Here is a 22,777-nt window from a genome sequence, read left to right as displayed (position 1 = left end):
CTACTGTTGCCAGAACCCCTAAAGTTGACTCAATTTTGAAGAGACGTGCTGGAAAAGGGGCAATTATTGATCAAGCCACACGATGGGGCAGTACTTACTTAATGATTCAGCGCTTGGTTGAACTGAAAACCTTTCTTGTAGACATGGCTAACCCTCAACTGACGCTAAATGAAAGTCAGTGGAATCAAGTGACTGAGCTGGAAAAATTGCTAGAGCACCCATTTACAGTGACTAAAAAATTACAAGCAGAGGACTTAACTCCAGGTATTTTCTTAAAGGAGTGGAAGAACCTGCTGTTTCGCCTGTCCCAAAGAGGAGGGTTAATTGCAAGTGGCATTGCTACATCAATGAAACGGAGAGAGGAGCTACTATTACAAAATAACATTCTTTTGGCAGCTGTTTAAGTAGACCCAATGCATCGGATTCTTCTAGATAATCAACAGCTAAGTAAAGGAAAAGAAGCTCTGTTTGAAATAGCAGTAAGGATGAAAGGGTTGCAGAACAGTCAGGAGGAACAAGAAGAATTTGGTCGTCCTGCCACATCTTCACCCTCATCATCAACTGATGAAGAATTTAATTTCGAAAAATATTTGGATCACAAGGACCGTGCAAAGCGTTCCCGCATAGAAGAGTCATCCCCATCAAGGAACACAGCCAGTACATTTCAGCAGAATTTTTCATGTGCACCAAAAGAAATTGAGAAATTTGACCGTTCATCAAAAATAACAGTGCAACAAGCGATTCCTCTGTATCCTGACATTGTCAGAGATGTTGCCCGAGTGGTTACTGCTTTGCCACCAACACAAGTTAGTGTAGAGAGGTTGTTCTCTGCTCTCAAAATAATTAGATGAGATTTGAGGGCATCCATGAAGGAGGATCTGACAGAGGCAATACTTTTTCTGAGGACAAATTTATAGATTTCTTCTTATTAACTGCATAAAAGTGTTTATTGCATATTTACTTACAGTTTAGAAAAGTTTATAAAAGTTATTTGCTATATTCTAATTGTATTCTAATAAATGTAGTTTTTGCTCTAAGTGGTCTGATTACTTATATGATGGTGAGAAACTGAATAAGCACGATGTTTAATATTTTACAACAGTAAATTTGTTGTTATGAATTGGCCATTTATGAAGGAGTCGGAGTCGGAGTCGTAGCCTGATAAAATCCAGGAGTCGGAGTCGCAACTGTGGCTTACCGACTCCACAGCCCTGGTAGTCCGGTGGCTTTGACGGGATGATGTGGGATATTAGGGGTAGTAGTCCGGTAGCTCTGGCTAATAAGATGATGTAGGATATTATAGTGAATATGGCTATGCAGAGTGGGTGAGGCTCTACACTCAGCTTTATATATAGATTAAAAACATGCACAAATGTGAACAAGTCAGTCGGACAGTGTTCACACCACCCACTGACAAACACAAAAAGAAAGCACAGAGTGTGGTGTGAACACTGTCCGACCGACTTGTTCACATTTGTGCATGTCACATGTGTTTTTAATCCATTTTTTCCTTGCTTATGCATGGTTTGAGAGACCCCACCCCTCTCTTGTGTGACATGCACATAAAGAGCCGTCTTACACCACGTGCCCATACTAGGAAGCGCCTGTCTTAATCCTGTTCATTTAGACACTGTTCATATGTTCAGGTTTTAAATACATTAGATAGGGACTGCTCCATTAAGGGTTACCTTGACGAGGTGGAGTGGCTTGGTATATACTTTTTTTTTGCAAAAAAACGTATTGACTAAATACCCTGTATTTGCTGTCATCTTTTTACCAGCACTTGCTGATTATTGTCATTTTTTACTGCAGGGTATTTTTGCACGTTTGTTATTCCGTGCTTTTGTGCTTTCTTTTTATGTTTCACTCAGTGTATGTATATATATATATATATATATATATATATATATATATATATATATATATAATTTATTTATTTTAATAAATGCGCTAAGCAGCTTCCGGGTTGTAACAACTTCCGTCCAGTTGTAACTGGTGACGTCACAGCACACCTCTTGCCATGTTAACCCTCAACACATCACTCCTCCTCACCACACACTCCTCTCACCATCTCCACTCACTCTTTCACTCTACATACGACCCTTTCTCTCACTCCGTCATCGCCGCTGCTCCACGATCCCCGACATCTTCTTAGGCCGGCCCCATCCTGGATCCCGACGTCGTCCACGCCAGCGACATGTTCTTGCGGTGACGCCATCTTGAGTATCGCGAATTCCCGCGATACTCAAGATGGCGTCGCCGCAAGAACATGTCGCCGGCGTGGATGACGTCGGGATCCAAAATGGCGTCGGCGAAATCTCGCGATACTCAAGATGGCGTCACCGCAAGAACATGTCGCCAGCGTGGACGACGTCTGGATCCAGGATGGCGCCGGCGGAAGATGATGTCGGGGATCGTGGAGCAGCGGCGATGACGGCGTGAGTATGAGTGACGGAGTGAGAGAAAGGGTCGTATGTGGAGTGAAAGAGTGGAGTGGAGATGGTGAAAGGTGAGAGGAGTGTGTGTTGAGGAGGTGTGTGTGTTGAGAGTTAACATGGCAAGAGGTGTGTCACTATCCTCCCGATGCGATAGCATCGGGCCTTAATCTAGTGTGTGTATTTACACACACACACACACACACACACACACACACACACACATACATACATACATACATATATATATATACACACACACACACACACACACACACACATATATCATTGTAATTTGTTATAACTAACCGTAGTTAGTTACTATGCCCGGGCAGCGCCGGGCTCTTCAGCTAGTTATCTATATTATTCAAGGTTGTGTATCCTTTGCTATTACATATTTAAATTAAGCCATATGCTTTTTACTGCTCTTACATAGCATATACTACTCCAATATTTTATTCTAAGATCTATTAATTAAAATGTAACTTGTTTGTGGGACAACCTCTAAGGGTCCCGTTACACGCTTCAATGTCCCAGCGATCCCACCTACGATCCGATGTGGATGGGATCGCTGGGACATAGTTAGACAGACTCACCAGGGATCAGAACCAGCGGGCACGCTGATATCCAGGGTAAACAGCGGGTATCTAAGAGCCGCGCGGCTCTTAGTTACCTGGTGTTTATCATGGATACCAGCTCCCAGCGTTGCTGATCGTTGGTCTCCCGCTGGGCAGCACACATCGCTGTGTGTAACAGCGAGAGACCAACGATAGAATTATGGCCCAGACCATTAGGCAACGATTAACGATCAGCCAACTAATCGTTGATACATGCCAAACTGGTGACGTTGCAACGTTATCGTTCACAATATCGTTGTGTGTAACGGGGGCTTAAGTTTGTTTTCATATGAAAAAGTTTGTTCTATCAGATAAAAAAAGTCTACAATTGAAGTTTTTAATTTTGGCTTTCTGTGTATTTGAGTTTGATATCCCTGACTTAAAAAGGGAAAGTACAATGATTTTTATATTAAAAATTATTGATTATACAACCAATTATTTTAATGCAAAATTAAATTCACTGCTTTATTTTTTTTCTGCAAACACTGGGGGCTGCCACTTACATTTGTTGGTGTATAGCGACAGTTACACACCGCAAATACGACAGTCCCTGGGCATAAGAGACTGCGGTCACTATCCTACCGTCCTCCTGCTGTGACCTGGGCACACCCCCTGGGCATCCCAGGTCCCAGCCGGAGGAGCAGATTGGCATCTTCTTTGTGTAGCCCGCAGAGTATGCTGCAAGCTGCACTTTCCCCGTCATCACTCAGAATGAGCCGAGGGCAGAGGCAAGTATCGGGGATGGGGCAAGATGATCGCAACCTGTCATGAGTAGTTGAGCACAGGCTGCTGATCACCGCCAAAATGTTCAGAGCACAACAGGGATATCATCACGCTGCTGTGCTCTGAACACTGACACAGCTATGCGTAAGCCATGTACTGTATGGAGCACAATATGGGGAGAACCATTAAATGCTATTATACATAGGGCAGCGTGACTCTGATGAGAAGTGTAGTTACTGACGTCACCTCTGTTCAGAGCCTGATGGGTCTCGCAGGGACTCGGAGAGGCTGTTGCTGCAGCCTGTGTAACACATTACAGCACTGCTTCCTTAGGCTATGTGCACATGTTGCAGATTCACCTGCGTTTTTTTTCCGCGCGGAACCGCAGGTAAAGTGACCTGCGGTTTGGTCTGTGGTTTTGCCCTGCGGTTTCACACCTCTACTATGTTAAAGGTGTGAAACCTCTGCGGAAACCGCCCAAACAATTGACACGCTGCGGTTTCTAAACCGCGGGAAAAAACGCACCGTCAGCACAGCGTTTTTGAAAACCCATAGGGTTTCATTGTACTGTACTTGGTCTGCGGAACAGCTGCGTTTCCGCAGGGCCAAAACCGCTGCGGAAACACAGCAGAATCCGCACCGTGTGCACATACCCGAAATGTGGGATCCTGTTCTGCACACTTCTATTGGAGCAACCAAATAAAGCAAAGCCATTATCAGTCCGAAATGACAATTATTCCTCATCCAAATTTACAATGTAAAGCAGCAAATGAGATAAAATGTAACTTTTAATATACCAATTAAAAAATAGCAAAAATAATGTCACCCACAAGTGAATTTAAAAAAGATGCAAGATAAATGGGTGATCCTCAGAGGATATTTGCATGCACCCAAACGCATCACATAAGGGATATAGAATGTAACTGATAAAACAGACAACAACCTATATAATGGATACAGCATGAATGAAAAGGTAGCACAATGCTATAGCCAGTTGCACATGTATACACATGTATATTTTTAAAGGCCAGAGCACAGGTTCATAGCCTTTCATAAACGAGATTTCAAAAAAGGAACGAGATTTCAAAAAAGGAACAATCTCACCGGTTTATGCAGACGGTCAGGAGTCACCAGGGATGCTCTGTATACCAACAGGAAGGTAGCGATGGGAAGACAATACCCTGTCAATTCCCCTACATGCTAACCATTAACTGATCCCCAGGCTCCTGCCCTTACAAGGGCAGTCCACAGCTAGCCCTATATTGCACATGCCTGCACTTTCCCTATAAGGAGCGTCCCAACGGGTTTCATCCAAGTAACTCTTCAGGGGACAAACTTGTTTAAAGTGCCATAGTGCTATAGCTAAATGGGAAATGGGGCTTCGTCCGCCCATTGGACATAGGTTTTTCCTTTCCAGTGATGTCATTGTGGGGCGTCTTTAGCGCGGATTATGGCGCGCGCCCTGGGAGTTTTAAAACTTGCAACTGGTATGCGAGGTATGATCAAACATATATGTGTTAATTATCTAATTGCGGCAATATGTGCGCATTAACACAACGATATATATATATACATATATACACACACATATATATACATATATACACACACATATATATACATATATACACACACACATATATATATATATATATATATATATATATATATATATATACCCTCTCCCTTCCACTCTCTGCAGACAGCAGATAGCATAGAGAGCGGGAGGATGTATTTCTCTTAGCTATAGCACTATGGCACTTTAAACAAGTTAGTCCCCTGAAGAGTTACTTGGATGAAACCCGTTGGGACGCTCCTTATAGGGAAAGTGCAGGCATGTGCAATATAGGGCTAGCTGTGGACTGCCCTTGTAAGGGCAGGAGCCTGGGGATCAGTTAATGGTTAGCATGTAAGGGAATTGACAGGGTATTGCCTTCCCATCGCTACCTTCCTGTTGGTATACAGAGCATCCCTGGTGACTCCTGACCGTTTGCTTTAACTGGTGAGATTGTTCCTTTTTTGAAATCTCGTTCCTTTTTTGAAATCTCGTTTATGAAAGGCTATGAACCTGTGCTCTGGCCTTTAATAATATACAGTGGGGCAAAAAAGTATTTAGTCAGTCAGCAATAGTGCAAGTTCCACCACTTAAAAAGATGAGAGGCGTCTGTAATTTACATCATAGGTAGACCTCAACTATGGGAGACAAACTGAGAAAAAAAAATCCAGAAAATCACATTGTCAGTTTTTTTTTCCTTTTATTTGCATATTATGGTGGAAAATAAGTATTTGGTCAGAAACAAGCAATCAAGATTTCTGGCTGTCACAGACCTGTAACTTCTTCTTTAAGAGTCTCCTCTTTCCTCCACTCATTACCTGTAGTAATGGCACCTGTTTAAACTTGTTATCAGTATAAAAAGACACCTGTGCACACCCTCAAACAGTCTGACTCCAAACTCCACTATGGTGAAGACCAAAGAGCTGTCAAAGGACACCAGAAACAAAATTGTAGCCCTGCACCAGGCTGGGAAGACTGAATCTGCAATAGCCAACCAGCTTGGAGTGAAGAAATCAACTGTGGGAGCAATAATTAGAAAATGGAAGACATACAAGACCACTGATAATCTCCCTCGATCTGGTGCTCCACGCAAAATCCCACCCCGTGGGGTCAGAATGATCACAAGAACGGTGAGCAAAAATCCCAGAACCACACGGGGGGACCTAGTGAATGAACTGCAGAGAGCTGGGACCAATGTAACAAGGCCTACCATAAGTAACACACTACGCCACCATGGACTCAGATCCTGCAGTGCCAGACGTGTCCCACTGCTTAAGCCTGTACATGTCCGGGCCCGTCTGAAGTTTGCTAGAGAGCATTTGGATGATCCAGAGGAGTTTTGGGAGAATGTCCTATGGTCTGATGAAGCCAAACTGGAACTGTTTGGTAGAAACACAACTTGTCGTGTTTGGAGGAAAAAGAATACTGAGTTGCATCCATCAAACACCATACCTACTGTAAAGCATGGTGGTGGAAACATCATGCTTTGGGGCTGTTTCTCTGCAAAGGGGCCAGGACGACTGATCCGGGTACATGAAAGAATGAATGGGGCCATGTATCGTGAGATTTTGAGTGCAAACCTCCTTCCATCAGCAAGGGCATTGATGATGAAACGTGGCTGGGTCTTTCAACATGACAATGATCCAAAGCACACCGCCAGGGCAACGAAGGAGTGGCTTCGTAAGAAGCATTTCAAGGTCCTGGAGTGGCCTAGCCAGTCTCCAGATCTCAACCCTATAGAAAACCTTTGGAGGGAGTTGAAAGTCCGTGTTGCCAAGCGAAAAGCCAAAAACATCACTGCTCTAGAGGAGATCTGCATGGAGGAATGGGCCAACATACCAACAACAGTGTGTGGCAACCTTGTGAAGACTTACAGAAAACATTTGACCTCTGTCATTGCCAACAAAGGATATATCACAAAGTATTGAGATGAAATTTTGTTTCTGACCAAATACTTATTTTCCACCATAATATGCAAATAAAAGGAAAAAAAAAAAAAACAGACAATGTGATTTTCTGGATTTTTTTTTCTCAGTTTGTCTCCCATAGTTGAGGTCTACCTATGATGTAAATTACAGACGCCTCTCATCTTTTTAAGTGGTGGAACTTGCACTATTGCTGACTAAATACTTTTTTGCCCCACTGTACGTGTATACATGTGCAACTGGCTATAGCATTGTGCTACCTTTTCATTCATGCTGTATCCATTATATAGGTTGTTGTCTGTTTTATCAGTTACATTCTATATCCCCTATGTGATGCGTTTGGGTGCTTGCAAATATCCTCTGAGGATCACCCATTTATCTTGCATCTTTTTTAAATTCACTTGTGGGTGACATTATTTTTGCTATTTTTTTAATTGGTATATTAAAAGTTACATTTTATCTCATTTGCTGCTTTACACTTCTATTGGAGCAGTGGTATAATGTGTGACCAAATGCGATCCCGCCGGTAGAGGTACGTGGGTCCTGGTAAAATCATCAGTGGGCCCAGTATGTCCACTAAAAACAGTCAAACGCTACGCGGTAATAAGACATGCAAGCAGATTTTTTTCTCTCACATACAGACGGGTCCCCTCTTACCAAATATCAGTTTTAGGCAATTTTTAAACAATGCCTAGAAAAAAAACTGCGCTAATCCAAAGAAATACGGGACACATTCTTTCCAAATTGGAGAAGGCACCAAAGCAGCTAGTGCTGGAGTGTCGGAGGCCGAAGTGCAGAGAATGGGTCGTTGGAAATCCGCATGCTTTGCCAGATATACAAGACCTGACTTGCTCAAGTAACACATCTTGTCTCTTACAGGCGTCTGTAAGGCTAGGTTCACATTGCGTTAGGGCAATCCGTTGAACGGATCCGTTTGCAAGCAGCAATAACGCAATGTAACAGACATTTTAATGCCCCCATAGACTTCCATTAGTGTAACGGATCCTAACGCATGTCAAAATCCGCAGTCGTTTACAATGGTCCGTTAGTTTGTGACGCACCTTCCAACGCGGACTACCACATTTTCAGGTCCGGTACGGCGAACGGAAGCGTTCATTATGCTATAGAACTCTATTGTAAACACAGGCAGACGCAAAAATGACCTAGCAGCCACGTGCGTTAACGCAATGGCCAAAATACACCACAAAGACAATTTTGGGCTCATTTTTAGCACATTTGTTTAACGGATTGCCCTAACACAAAGTGTACCAAGCCTAAGCCCGCAGTTTGGGTAATAGGACATTCACATGTCTACTGAGCGATTAAAAGGGCCAAAAATTTGGCCGAGTGGAAAAAAAATCTTGGCTTCCCGGGCCTACAGGTCAACTGGAAAGGTATACGAGGGCTCCAATGGCAACAGATTTTCCCAGAAATAGTCAATATCACTAGGAGGGTCAAAGGGCCGGTGATATTAGTGTTACATGCCGGTGGCAATAATCTGTGTAAGAGAAAAAGTGCTAAGCTCTGTACGGTGATGTCAGACAGAGCATTTTACATGTCTTTTACCGGATATGGTATTGGTGTGGTCGGTGATAGAGCCACGAGCCGTCTGCCATGGAGCAAGGAACGCAAAAGCTATCGAGAGAGCAAGATGTAAGACCAATGTGCAGATGGCGAAATGTGTAAAGGGAAGATATGGCATCGTAGTTAGTCACCACCAGCTGGAAGGAGATAACTCGGCACCATTGAGACCAGATGGAATTCACCTCACTGACATTGGGCTCGACATATTTTTGTCCGGCTTGCAGGACGGAGTGGAACAGGCCCTAATGCTGATGGGTGGGGGGGTCGGAGTCCTGTGTAGGTCATACACATGATCTTCCGTGGCGGAAGTGTAGAGAGGGGCAAAGATTCGTAACCGCTCACTGGCCGGCTTGCATTTCGCTCGCAGACAGGGCCTTCGGCGATAAGCCCATTGTGAAATGTAATTGCCTTTCTCTGTGTATGTGATTAATAAACTGTGACCGACCTGTTTCAGCCCATCTAGGCCTGTCTCTGCTTCATTACGGGATTGGTGGGAGGGGGCGTCCGGCCACACCTACATGAGTTAAATTCAGGTGCCAGGGGTAAGTGCCTTTCTCTTTCTCCCCGGCTGACCCCTGGAAGCTGTTCTGCATACTTCTATGGGAGCAGTGGAGTAATGTGTGACCCTGCTCTGTCTACTTCTATAGGAGTGGTAATGTAGTGGACGGAGCAGGGTCACATTACACCATTGCTCCCATAGAAGTGGTTGAAATCGGGGGTCACACATTACACCATTGCTCCCACAGAAGTGGACGGAGCGGGGGTCACACATTACACCACTGCTCCCACAGAAGTGGACAGAGAGGGGTCACACATTACACCACTGCTCCCACAGAAGAGAACAGAGCAGGGTCACACATTACACCACTGCTCCCACAGAAGTTGACGTAGCGGGGTCACACATTACACCACTGCTCCCACAGAAGTGGACGTAGCGGGGTCACACATTACACCACTGCTCCCACAGAAGTGGACGGAGAGGGGTCACACATTACACCACTGCTCCCACAGAAGTGGACGTAGCGGGGTCACACATTACACCACTGCTCCCACAGAAGTGGACAGAGCAGGGTCACACATTACACCACTGCTCCCACAGAAATGGACGGAGAGGGGGGGGGTCACACATTACATACATTTGATACTGTGTGTCTAATCCCATCATGTCATACACTACACTTAGTCCTGTATCTAACCCCAGAGTGTGTTACTCTGAGTGTATCTAATCGTGCTCTTGATACACTCCACGTATCTAACCCCAGCTTATGATACAGAGAGCAGCAAAATCTAACAGAATCGGTGCTGTCGGACGTCCTCTGTGACTGTCTACTTGTCAGTATCACATTGCAGTCACCAAAAAAATGGCTCCACACTGTGATCCTAAACACCAAGAAGGGGAGGAGTGACACCACACACACGAGCAGACCCTGCCCACATTTACTGCAGTTGTAATATAAGCTACATGTAAGTTTTCATAGCAAATGTCAGCAGCTGCTCCCCCTAGTGTTTGAGTGTTAATAACCCATTTTACATTATTTTTCATATTTTACTTCATTAAAAACAAAAAATATATATATTAATACTTTACATTTTTTCAATTGTTGAAAAAATTTTTTTTTTTCAAATACACCTGCCTTTAACAAAGACTGTATTAGATGCAGCAATTTTACCCTAATCCGGTGTGTAACAATTGAGGCAACTGACCACAGGCAATAAAAGGAATGGTTCCCTTTCTTTACTAGCTGAGACTTCTAATGCCCCTCTTAACCAGTCTGTTCACGCTTCTTAATGTCCTTTCACAAGCAGCACTGCTGATTCAGCCCTGCACGGAAAACGCGAGCGGCTGCCAGAATGTGGAATCAGCAGCTTCATCATGCAGAAAAGATGAAGAATTATATTCTGCAAGGGAATGAGAGTCGAAAGTAGAACATACCAGACGGTGCGTTACATCTGCATTGCTGCGAGCACGCGCCTTCACAAAGAAATAGAAAAATGTAACGTGGATTCGCAATGAAGGCACGAAGAAAAGAAGGGAACGTGCAGAGGTGATGGGCAACACTACACTCCCATCTACAGGGTTTGATGGAGGGATCACTAGATCTCCACATCTGTCCTACTGATCACAACATTGTGTCTTTTCTAAATCCATCACCGACAATGAACACGGCGGCAGTATGTTAGTGCAGACTTTCTTATTTCAACCATGTAACTTATACTGTAGAATATTTTCCATTGAGACTAATGACAACTACACTGTGTTCCAAATTATTATGCAAAAAATATTTCCTCATATTTTCTCTAAATTACCTATATGAATTGCAGTCATTGTTATTTTCCAGGCATCTAATATTCTAGTATAATTGCAATGTTTTTGAACAAACTCCCTATGAAAACAGTATATTTTTAAAAAAATAAGAAACACTCAAAATGCATGTTCCAAATTATTATGCACAGCAGAGTTTTCAACCTTTTTATTTTGAACAAAAAAATGGTCAGTTGTGAAATTATAAGCATTATCAGCTTATTACAAAATGAAATCAAACAGTTTTCAAGTCAAAACTTTATTCTAGGTGATGTTACATTTGCACATAGGACCCCTTGTTGGAAAGAAGCTTCTGAACTCTCTCGTCCATTGAATTTGTCAGTTTTTGGATGGTTTGTGCTTCAATTGTTTTGCATGTGGACAGAATACCCTCCCAGAGCTGTTGCTTAGATGTGAACTGCCTCCCGCCATCATAGACACTCCTTTTGATGATGCTCCAGAGGTTCTCAATGAGGTTGAGGTCAGGGGAAGATGGTGGCCACACCATAAGTTTGTCCTCTTTTATGCCCATAGCAGCCAGAGATGCAGATGTGTTATTTGCAGCATGAGACGGTGCATTATCATGCATGAAAATGATCTTGCTGCGGAAAGCACGGTTCTTCCTCTTGAACCATGGCAGGAAGTGCTGTTTTAGAAACTCAACATAGATTATGGAGTTCATCTTTACCCCTTCAGGGATCCTAAAGGGGCCGACAATCTCTCTCCCCATGGTTCCAGCCCAAAACATTACTCTACCTCCTCCTTGTTGGCACCTTAGCCGTGTTTTCATGGGGTGTCCATCAACCAGCCATCATCCACTCCATCCATCTGGACCATCGCGCATTGCACGGCACTCATCGGTGAACAAAACAGTTTGGAAGTCAGTCTTCATGTATCGATTGGCCCACTGGAGCCGTTTCTGCTTGTCGGCAGTGGATAGAGGTGGTCGACAGGATGGCTTACGCACAGCTGCAAACCTCTGAAGGACCCTGCATCTTGTTGTTCGGGGGACGTTGGAGGCACCAGCAGCTTCAAAAACTTGTCTGCTGCTATGACAAGGCATTTTTGCAGCTGCTCTTTTAACCTGATGCAATTGCCTGTTGGAAAGAGTCCTCAATTTTTCCTTATCAGCACGCACACGTGTGTGCTGGGAATCAGCTACATACTTCTTGATTGTGCAATGATCACGATGAAGTGTCTTGGCAATGTTGATTGTAGTCATGCCTTGACCTAAATACTCCACAATTTGTTGCTTCTCAGCAGCCGACACATCCTTTTTCTTTCCCATTTTGGCAAAAAATGTAGGCTGCTTAATAATGTGGAACAGCCTTCTTAAGTAGTCTTGCCTTTATTTGGACACACCTGCCAAACTAATTTGCACAGGTATCTGCAATTGCTTTCAGTGATATAAAGAGCCCCGACACACATCACCATCAATGAGTTTAAATGACAAACAAAAAAATTCTAACCTTATCACTCCTAAACTCTTTTTGCATAATAATTTGGAACACAGTTTACATGAATATACACTATGGCTGTCACTGCGCAGCACCTGTCATGCTACTTGTTCACATCCTGCAGTGACAGCCAGTGTGCACGGACATCAGTCACAAAGTCACTAGTCCAGCTCAGAAGCTGATATACCCATCGCTGCCTGCTCATGGGTACTGCCCAATGAACGCCAGCCATGCTCTGCCATCCTGGCATTTCAACCAAGTTATCAACATCAGGCCCAGCATCAGTACCATACAGTCAGATTGTGGGATGCCGATGGGTTACAGTGTCCTACACCTGAAAAAATATTTTTAATTAAAAAGGGATTTATTAGTAAGCTAAAAAAAAAAATATATATATTACAGTACTGCCATTATACGGTGCAAAAAAAAAGGTGTGTTTTTTTTTTTTTTAACGGGTTAACACATGGCTGATCAAAGAGAGTTGGCAAATTTTTCACTTTTATCGATCAATTCAAAATCAGACTGCAAGGGACAGGTCATGAAAGTCATCTTTCAGTCCATGTTAGTTCTGAGCGCCGCATGTCACGATTCGTCAGTCTGAAGCCACATAGGGTGCCAGCAAACTTTTCCTTTCCGATTAAAGACGGCCTTTAATGAGATTCCAGGAATACAAAAACAATTAATTTCAGGGGCTATCTCCTAAATAAAAAAAGAAACACCTTCGTTCTAAAAAACAGGGATTTTTAATTTTACCGCTTGTCACCAAGGTTACCAGATACCTTGCAATCTATCAGAGGTGCAAGGTCTCCTTGGTAAGGAGCCCACGTTTGTAAGCTGTGCGCCATAGAGCTGATAAGCACTGCTCTAAAGCCTGTCAGAACATTAGATCCGGCTTTAGTGTCACTGGGCTCCTCCGTTGCGGCAGAGGAAGACCTACACCAGCTGGCACCACTTGAGAGCGCAGTTAGCGCCAGTGGAGCAGCCATGCAGCTAGTTCTAACTATTAATATTCAGGAGCACGGCCCCCCTTCGAGAGGGAAGACTGGGGAGCTGTGTGATCTGAGAAGATGAGACAACCTCTATAAGTAACTCCGTATGTGACGAGATGCTTACCAAAATTCTGTCTATTTTCCCTATTGTCTGCTACTAGGCCACTATGAAGGACAAACTATGACCACTGATCATACAACAAACCTTTTAGTGATGTTGCTACAATCCAGACAGGAGATGAGGAAAGCATATAAAATGGCACAGAAATCCCCAGGTAAACAATAAGATGGGATCGTGTGACTAGGCGGCAGAGCACAACCAGACAATATAGGTATTGAAATCTACCTGGAAAGTGTGCAGTTTGCCAAGTTAGATCTCAGTGCAAATGTTCAGAAGTAGTAGCCAACCCCCCTTTATCAGTGGCACAGTTCAACCCAATATTACAATGTTGTCAGTTTAAAGAACATGTCATGAAAAACTATTAAAAAAGCTCAATGTATCGGGTGTAGTATAAGACGCAAGTAATAAATGCTAAGGCAGCCGCCAAATATGCTCTAAAAATAAATACCATATATTTTTTTTTCTTTTAAGTTGTTTTTACTCCCTTAATTGCGAGTAGATTGGTGGAATCCGGGTCCCGAGACCCCACCAATCCTCTAAAAACGCTTCAAAAGAGTTGCAGCTCAGGAGACAGATCAGAGTATAGTAAAAGGCATAGGCTTACTATTACATCCATAATCAATTCTGTGTGTGCTACCCTCTACTATGCAGTCCTCCAATCAGCATGGGTACTCGGGACTAGACTGCCACCAAATTACTTGCAATCAACAAAAAAAACGTAAAAAGTAACAGCAAACTATTAGTTATCCTTTAACTTGATCTTGTTGGATGGAATAACATTCTCTTACGCTGTCTGTTCCAGAACTTTTTGTGATATTGAACTGGTGGAGGCCAAGGGGACCCAATTATAACCACCATCAGGCAAGAGACCTAAGGACGTGCAAGTCATGAGTTTTCCTGATATACAAGCTAAATGGAAAAAAATTATGATGTTATCGGCCCTCGTGTATCACGGGTATTGCCCTTCTGTGTGTACCACCACTAAAACAGAGTGCGGACAGCCTTCACTGGACTTCATCAGTAGTTCAGATTACAACTTTGCTTCCCTCATGCTTTATACTACAGCACTGCATGCTCAGAGGTTGCCATGTACACGCTCGTCAGGTCAGTGCAATAGATTTACATTTATATGGGGGTTAAACATTGAACTGATCAGTTGTTTTACATTATTCCATTCAGAAATATACTAAGGAGATCTGCATAAGGGAAAACTTGGTGACATCTGTAAAAACCAGGGAGTCAAGTGCAAAGGACAATAGAAGATCGGATTTTCATATTCCTTCCATTGTCTATTCTATGTGACCATCAGGAATACTGCCTTCATATGTATAGCGTACAGCCGGGCTCTACTACCAGTTGTAGAGGTTATATACAGCTCTGGCAACTGCACAGTTTTCTAAAAATCAGCTTCTCTACATGTCTGACAGCCATTCCATTCCAGTGTCAGTTGAATTCCAACCAGAGCTCACCTCATTCTACTTAATGTGCTTCTGATCTTATTTAAAGATGGAAAGTATAAAAACCCTGCTGTGGTGTTCACAATCCTCTTGCAATAGGACAAGCTGGATGGTAAAACAAGTGCTAGTAATATCCCAAAAGTAATAGGAATGAAAAAATAACTTTTAACCATGCCAAAGGAGTTGAAAAGAAAAAAAGTCTTAAGTGAGGAAAAGATGGGCTCAATTCTGGCTTTACTAGCAGAAGGATACAGTGAGCGTCATGTTGCCTCCATCCTTAAAATTTCTAAGACGGCAGTCCACTACAACAAGGTCAAGCAGAAATTGGGGACAACAAAGCTACAGACGGGCAGAGGGCGAAAACGACTCTCCACTGACCGGGATGACCGTCATCTTATTCGAATGTCACTCAGCAACCGCTGGATGACATCAAGTGACCTACAAAAGGAATGGAAAATGGCAGCTGGGGTGAAGTGCACGGCAAGAACAGTTCGTAACAGGCTCCTAGAGGCAGGGCTCAAGTCATGTAAAGCTAGAAAAAAGCCTTTCATGAATGAGAAGCAAAAGAGAGCCGAGCTGAAGTTTTCCAAAGACCATAAGGATTGGACCATAGAGAACTGGAGTAAGGTAATCTTCTTTGATGAGTCTAATTTTCAGCTTTGCCCAACACCTGGTCATCTAATGGTTAGACTGAGACCAGGGGAGGCGTACAAGTCACAAAGTCTTGCACCCACTGTGATATTTGGTGGAGGATCGGTGATGATCTGGGGATGCTTCAGCAAGGCTGAAATTGGGCAGGTTAATCTTTGCAAAGGACTTATGAATCAAGCTGCATACAAGGTTATCCTGGAAAAATACTTGCTTCCTTCTGCTCAGGCAATGTTCCCCAACTCCGAGGACTGGTTTTTCCAGCAGGACATGTGCCATGTCACACAGCGAGGTCAATCAATGTGTGGATGAAGGACCACCACATCAAATCCCTGTCATGGCCATCCAAATCTCCAGACTTGAACCCCATTGAAAACCCCTGGAATGTAATCAAGAGGAAGATGGATAGTCATAAGCCATCAAACAAAGAAGAACTGCTTACATTTTTGTACCAGGAGTGGCATAAGCAGTGTGAAAGACTGATGGAAAGTATGTCAAGACGCATGAAAGCTGTGATTAAAAATCATGGTTACTCCACAAAATATTGATTTCTGAACTCTTCCCGAGTAAAAACATTTGTATTGTTGTTTCTACATGATTATGAACTTGTTTTTTTTAGCATTATTTGAGGTCTGCAAGCGCTGCATTTTTTTGTTCTGTTGACCATTTCTCATTTTCTGAAAATACATAATTTAGTGCTTGGAAGTTCGAAGACAAGTTGTCAGTAGTTTATAGAATAAAACAGCGATTTACATTTTACTCAAAAATATACCTATAAAGAGAAAAATCAGGCAAACTGAAAATTTTGCAGTCATTTAAAATTTTTGCCAGAGCTGTATATAGCGCACAGCTGGGCACTTCTACCAGGCCTGATGCCCATATACAGCTCTGGCAAAAATTAAGAGACCACTGCAAAATTTCCAGTTTGTCTGATTTTTCTCTTTATAGGTATATTTTTGAGTAAAATGTAAATTGCGCTTTTATTTTATAAACTACTGACAACAGGTCTTCGAATTTCCAAGCACTTAATTACCGTATTTTTCGCTTTATAAGACGCTCCGGATTATAAGACGCACCACAATTTTTGAGGAGAAAAATAAGAAAAAAATATTTTTTAATAAAATGGTGGTGCCTCTTATAATCCTTGCATCTTATTGCTTACCGGGGTTGGTGGCTGAGGTGTAGAGGGGTCCCAGGCTCGCTGCTGGAGGAGGCAGGCGTGGAGTGATGATGCAGGCCGCATTCAGGGATGAGGGGGGGCTCCGATGTGTGCTGTTGCTGCTGCAGAGTCTTGTGCTGGTGTCAGGTTTCTCCACTTGTCCGGCGGTTGGAGGCCGGTGCTGCAGGTGCTCCGGTGCGGCGTTGTGTGTCCATCGATGCCCGGGGCTCTGCCGACATTGTTTGACAGACCAGAGCCCCAGCATTTCCTTGGTTCCCTGTATATGTGCGCTGAAGTGCCAGTAAAAAAAAAATGGCCGCCGGCGCGTGCGCAGATGGGATCTCGGGACCAGTTCTCGAGAGATGAGATCTGAAATCTCATCTCTCGAGAGCTGGGTCCCGAGATCCCATCTGCGCACGCGCGGCGGCCATTTTTTTGCAGGCACCACCGCGCGCACACAGGGAACCCAGGGAAAATGGCCGCCGGCGCGTGCGCAGATGGGATCTCGGGACCCACCTCTCGAGAGATGAGATTTCGAATCTCATCTCTCGAGAACTGGGTCCCGAGATCCCATCTGCGCACGCGCCGGCGGCCATCTTTTTACCGGCACACAGGGAACTGAGGAAATGCCGGGGCTCTGGCCTGTCGCACAATGTTGGCAGAGCCCCGGGCATCGACGGGCACACAACGCGGCACCGGACACACCCGCAGCAGCGGCCAGCAACCGCCGGACGCCCCCGATCACAGCCTAGGTAAGGCATGTCCGCTTTGTAAGACGCACCCCTGTTTTCCCCCCAAATTTTGGGGAAAAAAAGTGCGTCTTACAAAGCGGAAAATACGGTATGTGTTTTCAGAAAATGAGAAATGGTCAAAAGAACAAAAAAATGCAGCACTTGCAGACCTCAAATAATGCTAAGAAAACAAGTTCATAATCATTTAGAAACAACAATACTAATGTTTTAACTCAGGAAGAGTTCAGAAATCAATATTTTGTGGAATAACCATGATTTTTAGTCGCAGCTTTCATGTGTCTTGGCTGCTTTCCACCAGTCCTTCACACTGCTTTTGGGTGAACTTATGCCACTCCTGGTACAAAAACTTAAGCAGTTCTTCTTTGTTTGATGTTTTGTGACTATCCATCTTCCTCTTGATTACATTCCAGAGGTTTTAGATGGGGTTCAGGTCTGTAGATTGGGCTGGCCATGACAAGGATTTGATGTGATGGTCCTTCATCCACACAATGATTGACCTAGCTGTGTGGCATGGCGCATTGTCCTGCTGGAAAAAAACAGTCCTCAGACTTAAATATTTGGTTCAGGTGATCGCCTAATCAGAAGCACATTAAGTAGAATGAGGTGTGCTCTGGTTGGAATTCAACTGACACTGGAATGAAATGGCTGTCAGACATGTAGAGAAGCTGATTTTTATAACACTGTGCAGTGTTCTCTTAATTTTTGCCAGAGCTGTATATAGCGTACAGCTGGGCTCTACTACCAGGCCTGATGCCCTCCTGTAAGGTGCAGCTGAGCTCTACTACCAGGCCTGATGCCCTCCTACAAGGTGCAGCTGGGCTCTACTACCAGGTATGATGCCCTCCTATATACAGCTGGGCTCTGCTACCAGGCCTGATGCCCTCATACAAGGTGCAGCTGGGCTCTACTACCAGGCCTGATGCCCTCCTATATACAGCTGGGCTCTGCTACCAGACCTGATGCCCTCATATATACAGCTGAGCTTTATTACCAGGCCTGATGCCCTCATATATACAGCTGGGCTCTATTACCAGACCTGATGCCATCATACAGTGCCTTGCGAAAGTATTCGGCCCCTGGAACTTTTCAACCTTTTCCCACATATCATGCTTCAAACAAAGATACCAAATGTAAATTTTTGGTGAAGAATCAACAAGTGGAACACAAGTGTGAAGTTGAACGAAATTTATTGGTAATTTTAAATTTTTGTGGAAATTCAAAAACTGAAAAGTGGGGCGTGCAATATTATTCGGCCCCTTTACTTTCAGTGCAGCAAACTCACTCCAGAAGTTCATTGTGGATCTCTGAATGAACCAATGTTGTCCTAAATGACTAATGATGATAAATATAACCCACCTGTGTGTAATCAAGTCTCCGTATAAATGCACCTGCTCTGTGATAGTCTCAGGGTTCTGGTTGAAGAACAGACAGCATCATGAAGACCAAGGAACACAACAGGCAGGTCCGTGATACTGTTGTGGAGAAGTTTAAAGCCGGATTTGGATACAAAATCATTTCCAAAACTTTAAACATCCAAAGGAGCACTGTGCAAGCGATCATATTGAAATGGAAGGAGTGTCATACCACTGCAAATCTACCAAGACCCGGCCGTCCCTCTAAACTTTCATCTCAAACATGGAGCAGACTGATCAGAGATGCAGCCAAGAGGCCCATGATCACTCTGGATGAACTGCAGAGATCTACAGCTGAGGTGGGACAGTCTGTCCATAGGACAACATTCACTCGTACACTGCACAAAACTGGTCTTTATGGACGAGTGGCAAGAAGAAAGCCATTTCTCAAAGATATCCATAAAAAGTGTCGTTTAAAGTTTGCAACAAGCCACCTGGGAGACACACCAAACATGTGGAAGAAGGTGCTCTGATCAGATGAAACCAAATCGAACTTTTTGGCAACGATGCCAAACGATATGTTTGGTGTAAAGGCAACACAGCTCATCACCCTGAACACACCATCCCCACTGTCAAACATGGTGGTGGCAGCATCATAATTTGGGCCTGCTTTTCTTCAGCAGGAACAGGGAAGATGGTTAAAATTGGTGGGAAGATGGATGGAGCCAAATACAGGACCACTCTTGAAGAAAACCTGTTGGAGTCTGCAAAAAACCTGAGACTGGGACGGAGATTTGTCTTCCAACAAGATAATGATCCCAAACATAAAGCAAAATCTACAATGGAATGGTTCACAAATAAACATATCCAGGTGTTAGAATGGCCAAGTCAAAGTCCAGACCTGAATCCAATCGAGAATCTGTGCAAAGAGCTGAAAACTGCTGTTCACAAACGATCTCCATCAAACCTCACTGAGCTCGAGCTGTTTGCCAAGGAAGAATAGCAAGAATTTCAGTCTCTCGATGTACAAAACCGAGACATACCCCAAGCGACTTGCAGCTGTAATCACAGCAAAAGGTGGTGAAATATAGTATTAAGTTAATGGGGCCGAATAATATTGCATGCCCCACTTTTCAGTTTTTGAATTTCCACAAAAATGTAAAATAACCAATACATTTCGTTCAACTACACAATTATGTCCCACTTGTTGTTGATTCTTCACCAAAAATTTACATTTGGTATCTTTATGTTTGAAGCATGATATGTAGGAAAAGGTTGAAAAGTTCCAGGGGGCTGAATACTTTAGCAAGGCACTGTATATACAGCTGAGCACTATTACCAGGCCTTATGTCCTCCTATAAGGTGCAGCTGGGCTCTGCTACCAGGCCTGATGCCCTCATATATACAGCTGGGCTCGGCTACCAGGCCTGATGCCCTCATATATACAGCTGGGCTCTGCTACCAGGCCTGATGCCCTCATATATACAGCTGGGCTCTGCTACCAGGCCTGATGCCCTCATATATACAGCTGGGCTCTGCTACCAGGCCTGATGCCCTCATATATACAGCTGGGCTCTACTACCAGGCCTGATGCCCTCATATATACAGCTGGGCTCTGCTACCAGGCCTGATGCCCTCATATATACAGCTGGGCTCTATTACCAGGCCTGATGCCCTCCTATAAGGTGCAGCTGGGCTCTGCTACCAGGCCTGATGCCCTCCTATATACAGCTGGGCTCTATTACCAGGCCTGATGCCCTCCTATAAGGTGCAGCTGGGCTCTGCTACCAGGCCTGATGCCCTCCTATATACAGCTGGGCTCTATTACCAGGCCTGATGCCCTCCTATAAGGTGCAGCTGGGCTCTACTACCAGGCCTGATGCCCTCCTATATACAGCTGGGCTCTATTACCAGGCCTGATGCCCTCCTATAAGGTGCAGCTGGGCTCTACTACCAGGCCTGATGCCCTCCTATATACAGCTGGGCTCTATTACCAGGCCTGATGCCCTCCTATAAGGTGCAGCTGGGCTCTACTACCAGGCCTGATGCCCTCCTATATACAGCTGGGCTCTATTACCAGGCCTGATGCCCTCCTATAAGGTGCAGCTGGGCTCTACTACCAGGCCTGATGCCCTCCTATATACAGCTGGGCTCTATTACCAGGCCTGATGCCCTCCTATAAGGTGCAGCTGGGCTCTACTACCAGCCTGTACCCCAGCACCGGGCAATACACATGCCGGGCAGGTACAGTACACATTACGTAACAGCCCTATACACCGAACACACTTACATAAGAACATAAACAAGCCGCTGCGACACCTGCGCATGTCCCGTCACTAGCGCAACGCTCGGCCCCTGCTATCCCCCATCTACAGCCTGTAAATAATGGCAGTTGGTACTGCCCACACCAGTCCCAGAGCCCCCGCCGCCACTGCATCACCTGGTCAGACATGCTGCCTACTGTCCCCCGGTGCCGGTCCGGTGCTGTGAGCCGCTCTTTCCTCAGGGCACAATAACAGCACAGGAGACTCAAACAAGCCTAGAGTTCCTGTGTGGGGATCTGACGTCACCTCCGGTGCTACAGACCCCGCCCATGTCACGTGTGTATCTGTTACAGTGCGCGCGGCTGGTGTGCAGCAGAGCAGTCGGTGGCGTGCAGGATGGCGGCGGCTGTGCGCGCATCGTAATCTCCGTGCTATAGCTTGCGATGTGAAAGCGCGCAGCTGGCAGAGCCGGTCACCACAGGAGATCACTGACTCCATGACCGGCTGCTGCTATTTGTATGGGGCTGCTTATTTTATATTTTTTGGGGGGAGTTGGTGGGTTCCACAGCAAAGACGTTGATGTTGCTTGAGTGGAGCTGCATGCTGGGGGATGCGAGGGGCAGTGGGTAATAATACTTGCTCGGGACTGCGTGGCGAGGGTGCTATGCATTGGGGGTAATAGTCGCTGAGGGCTGCACTGGGCTGGTGGTGATGTCAGTTACGTGGGACTGCGAGGAAGGGGGATGCTGCTTGGACTGTGTTGGGATTGGGGTGATGTGACTTGCGTGGGGCTGCATGCTGGCTGCTTCGCAGGGAAGGGATGATGACGTGGGGGAGCAGTGCCCGGAAGGGGGTAATGTTACGTGGAGCTGCAAGCTGGGAGGCTACATGGTAAAGCGGATGATGTTACGTTAGGCCTGTTTCACACATCTGTATTTTACCATCAGTCAGAATCTGCCGTTTTGAAAAAAAAACGGATCCGCCATTTTGCTTGGCGGATCCATTTTTTTCCCATTGAGTTGCATTACCGGCGGATCTTGACGGATGGCCATCCATTGGATCCGTTTTTTTGCGGATCCGCCAAAATTTTGGCGTCCGCCGACATGACAGGACGGACACTGCAACGTTTTTTCGGGCGGCCGGATCCGCATTTTACATTGCGCATGCCTGGAGGATTTGTCTCGGCCGCAAATTTAACCCTAACCCCTGTTCTGGCGGCTGAAAAAATTCATTCTCTCAAGAAAAAAAAAAAACTGATGTGTGAAACAGGCCTTAGGCCTCTTTCACACTTCAGTTTTTTGCAATCAGTCACAATCCGCCAGGTTTTGAAAAAAAACGGATCCTCAATTTTCTTTTGAGGATCCGGTTTTTTTCCCCATTGACTTCCATTAATGGCGGATTGTGACGGATTGCCGTCCGTTGCATCCGTTTTTTTTG

The 22,777-nt window shown here is 44.7% G+C and overlaps 1 protein-coding gene across 1 annotated transcript in view; it reads right to left on the bottom strand.

Annotated features, from left to right (window-relative positions):
- The window catches only part of SUMO1 (small ubiquitin like modifier 1), a 46,836-nt gene extending 25,115 nt beyond the window's left edge, over positions 1-21,721 (bottom strand). Inside the window, exon 1 of the mRNA XM_073551515.1 lies at positions 21,517-21,721. Within this exon, the coding sequence (XP_073407616.1) occupies positions 21,517-21,528 (12 nt within the window). The 5' untranslated portion in view covers positions 21,529-21,721. The remainder of the gene's footprint in view (positions 1-21,516) is intronic.
- Between the last annotated feature and the right edge of the window lie 1,056 nt (positions 21,722-22,777).

Source organism: Dendrobates tinctorius, unplaced genomic scaffold (genome assembly GCF_039654945.1).
Source record: "Dendrobates tinctorius isolate UK_male_01 unplaced genomic scaffold, ASM3965494v1 ptg000177l, whole genome shotgun sequence".
NCBI lineage: Eukaryota > Metazoa > Chordata > Amphibia > Anura > Dendrobatidae > Dendrobates > Dendrobates tinctorius.
This window is presented reverse-complemented; position numbering and strand designations above follow the sequence as displayed.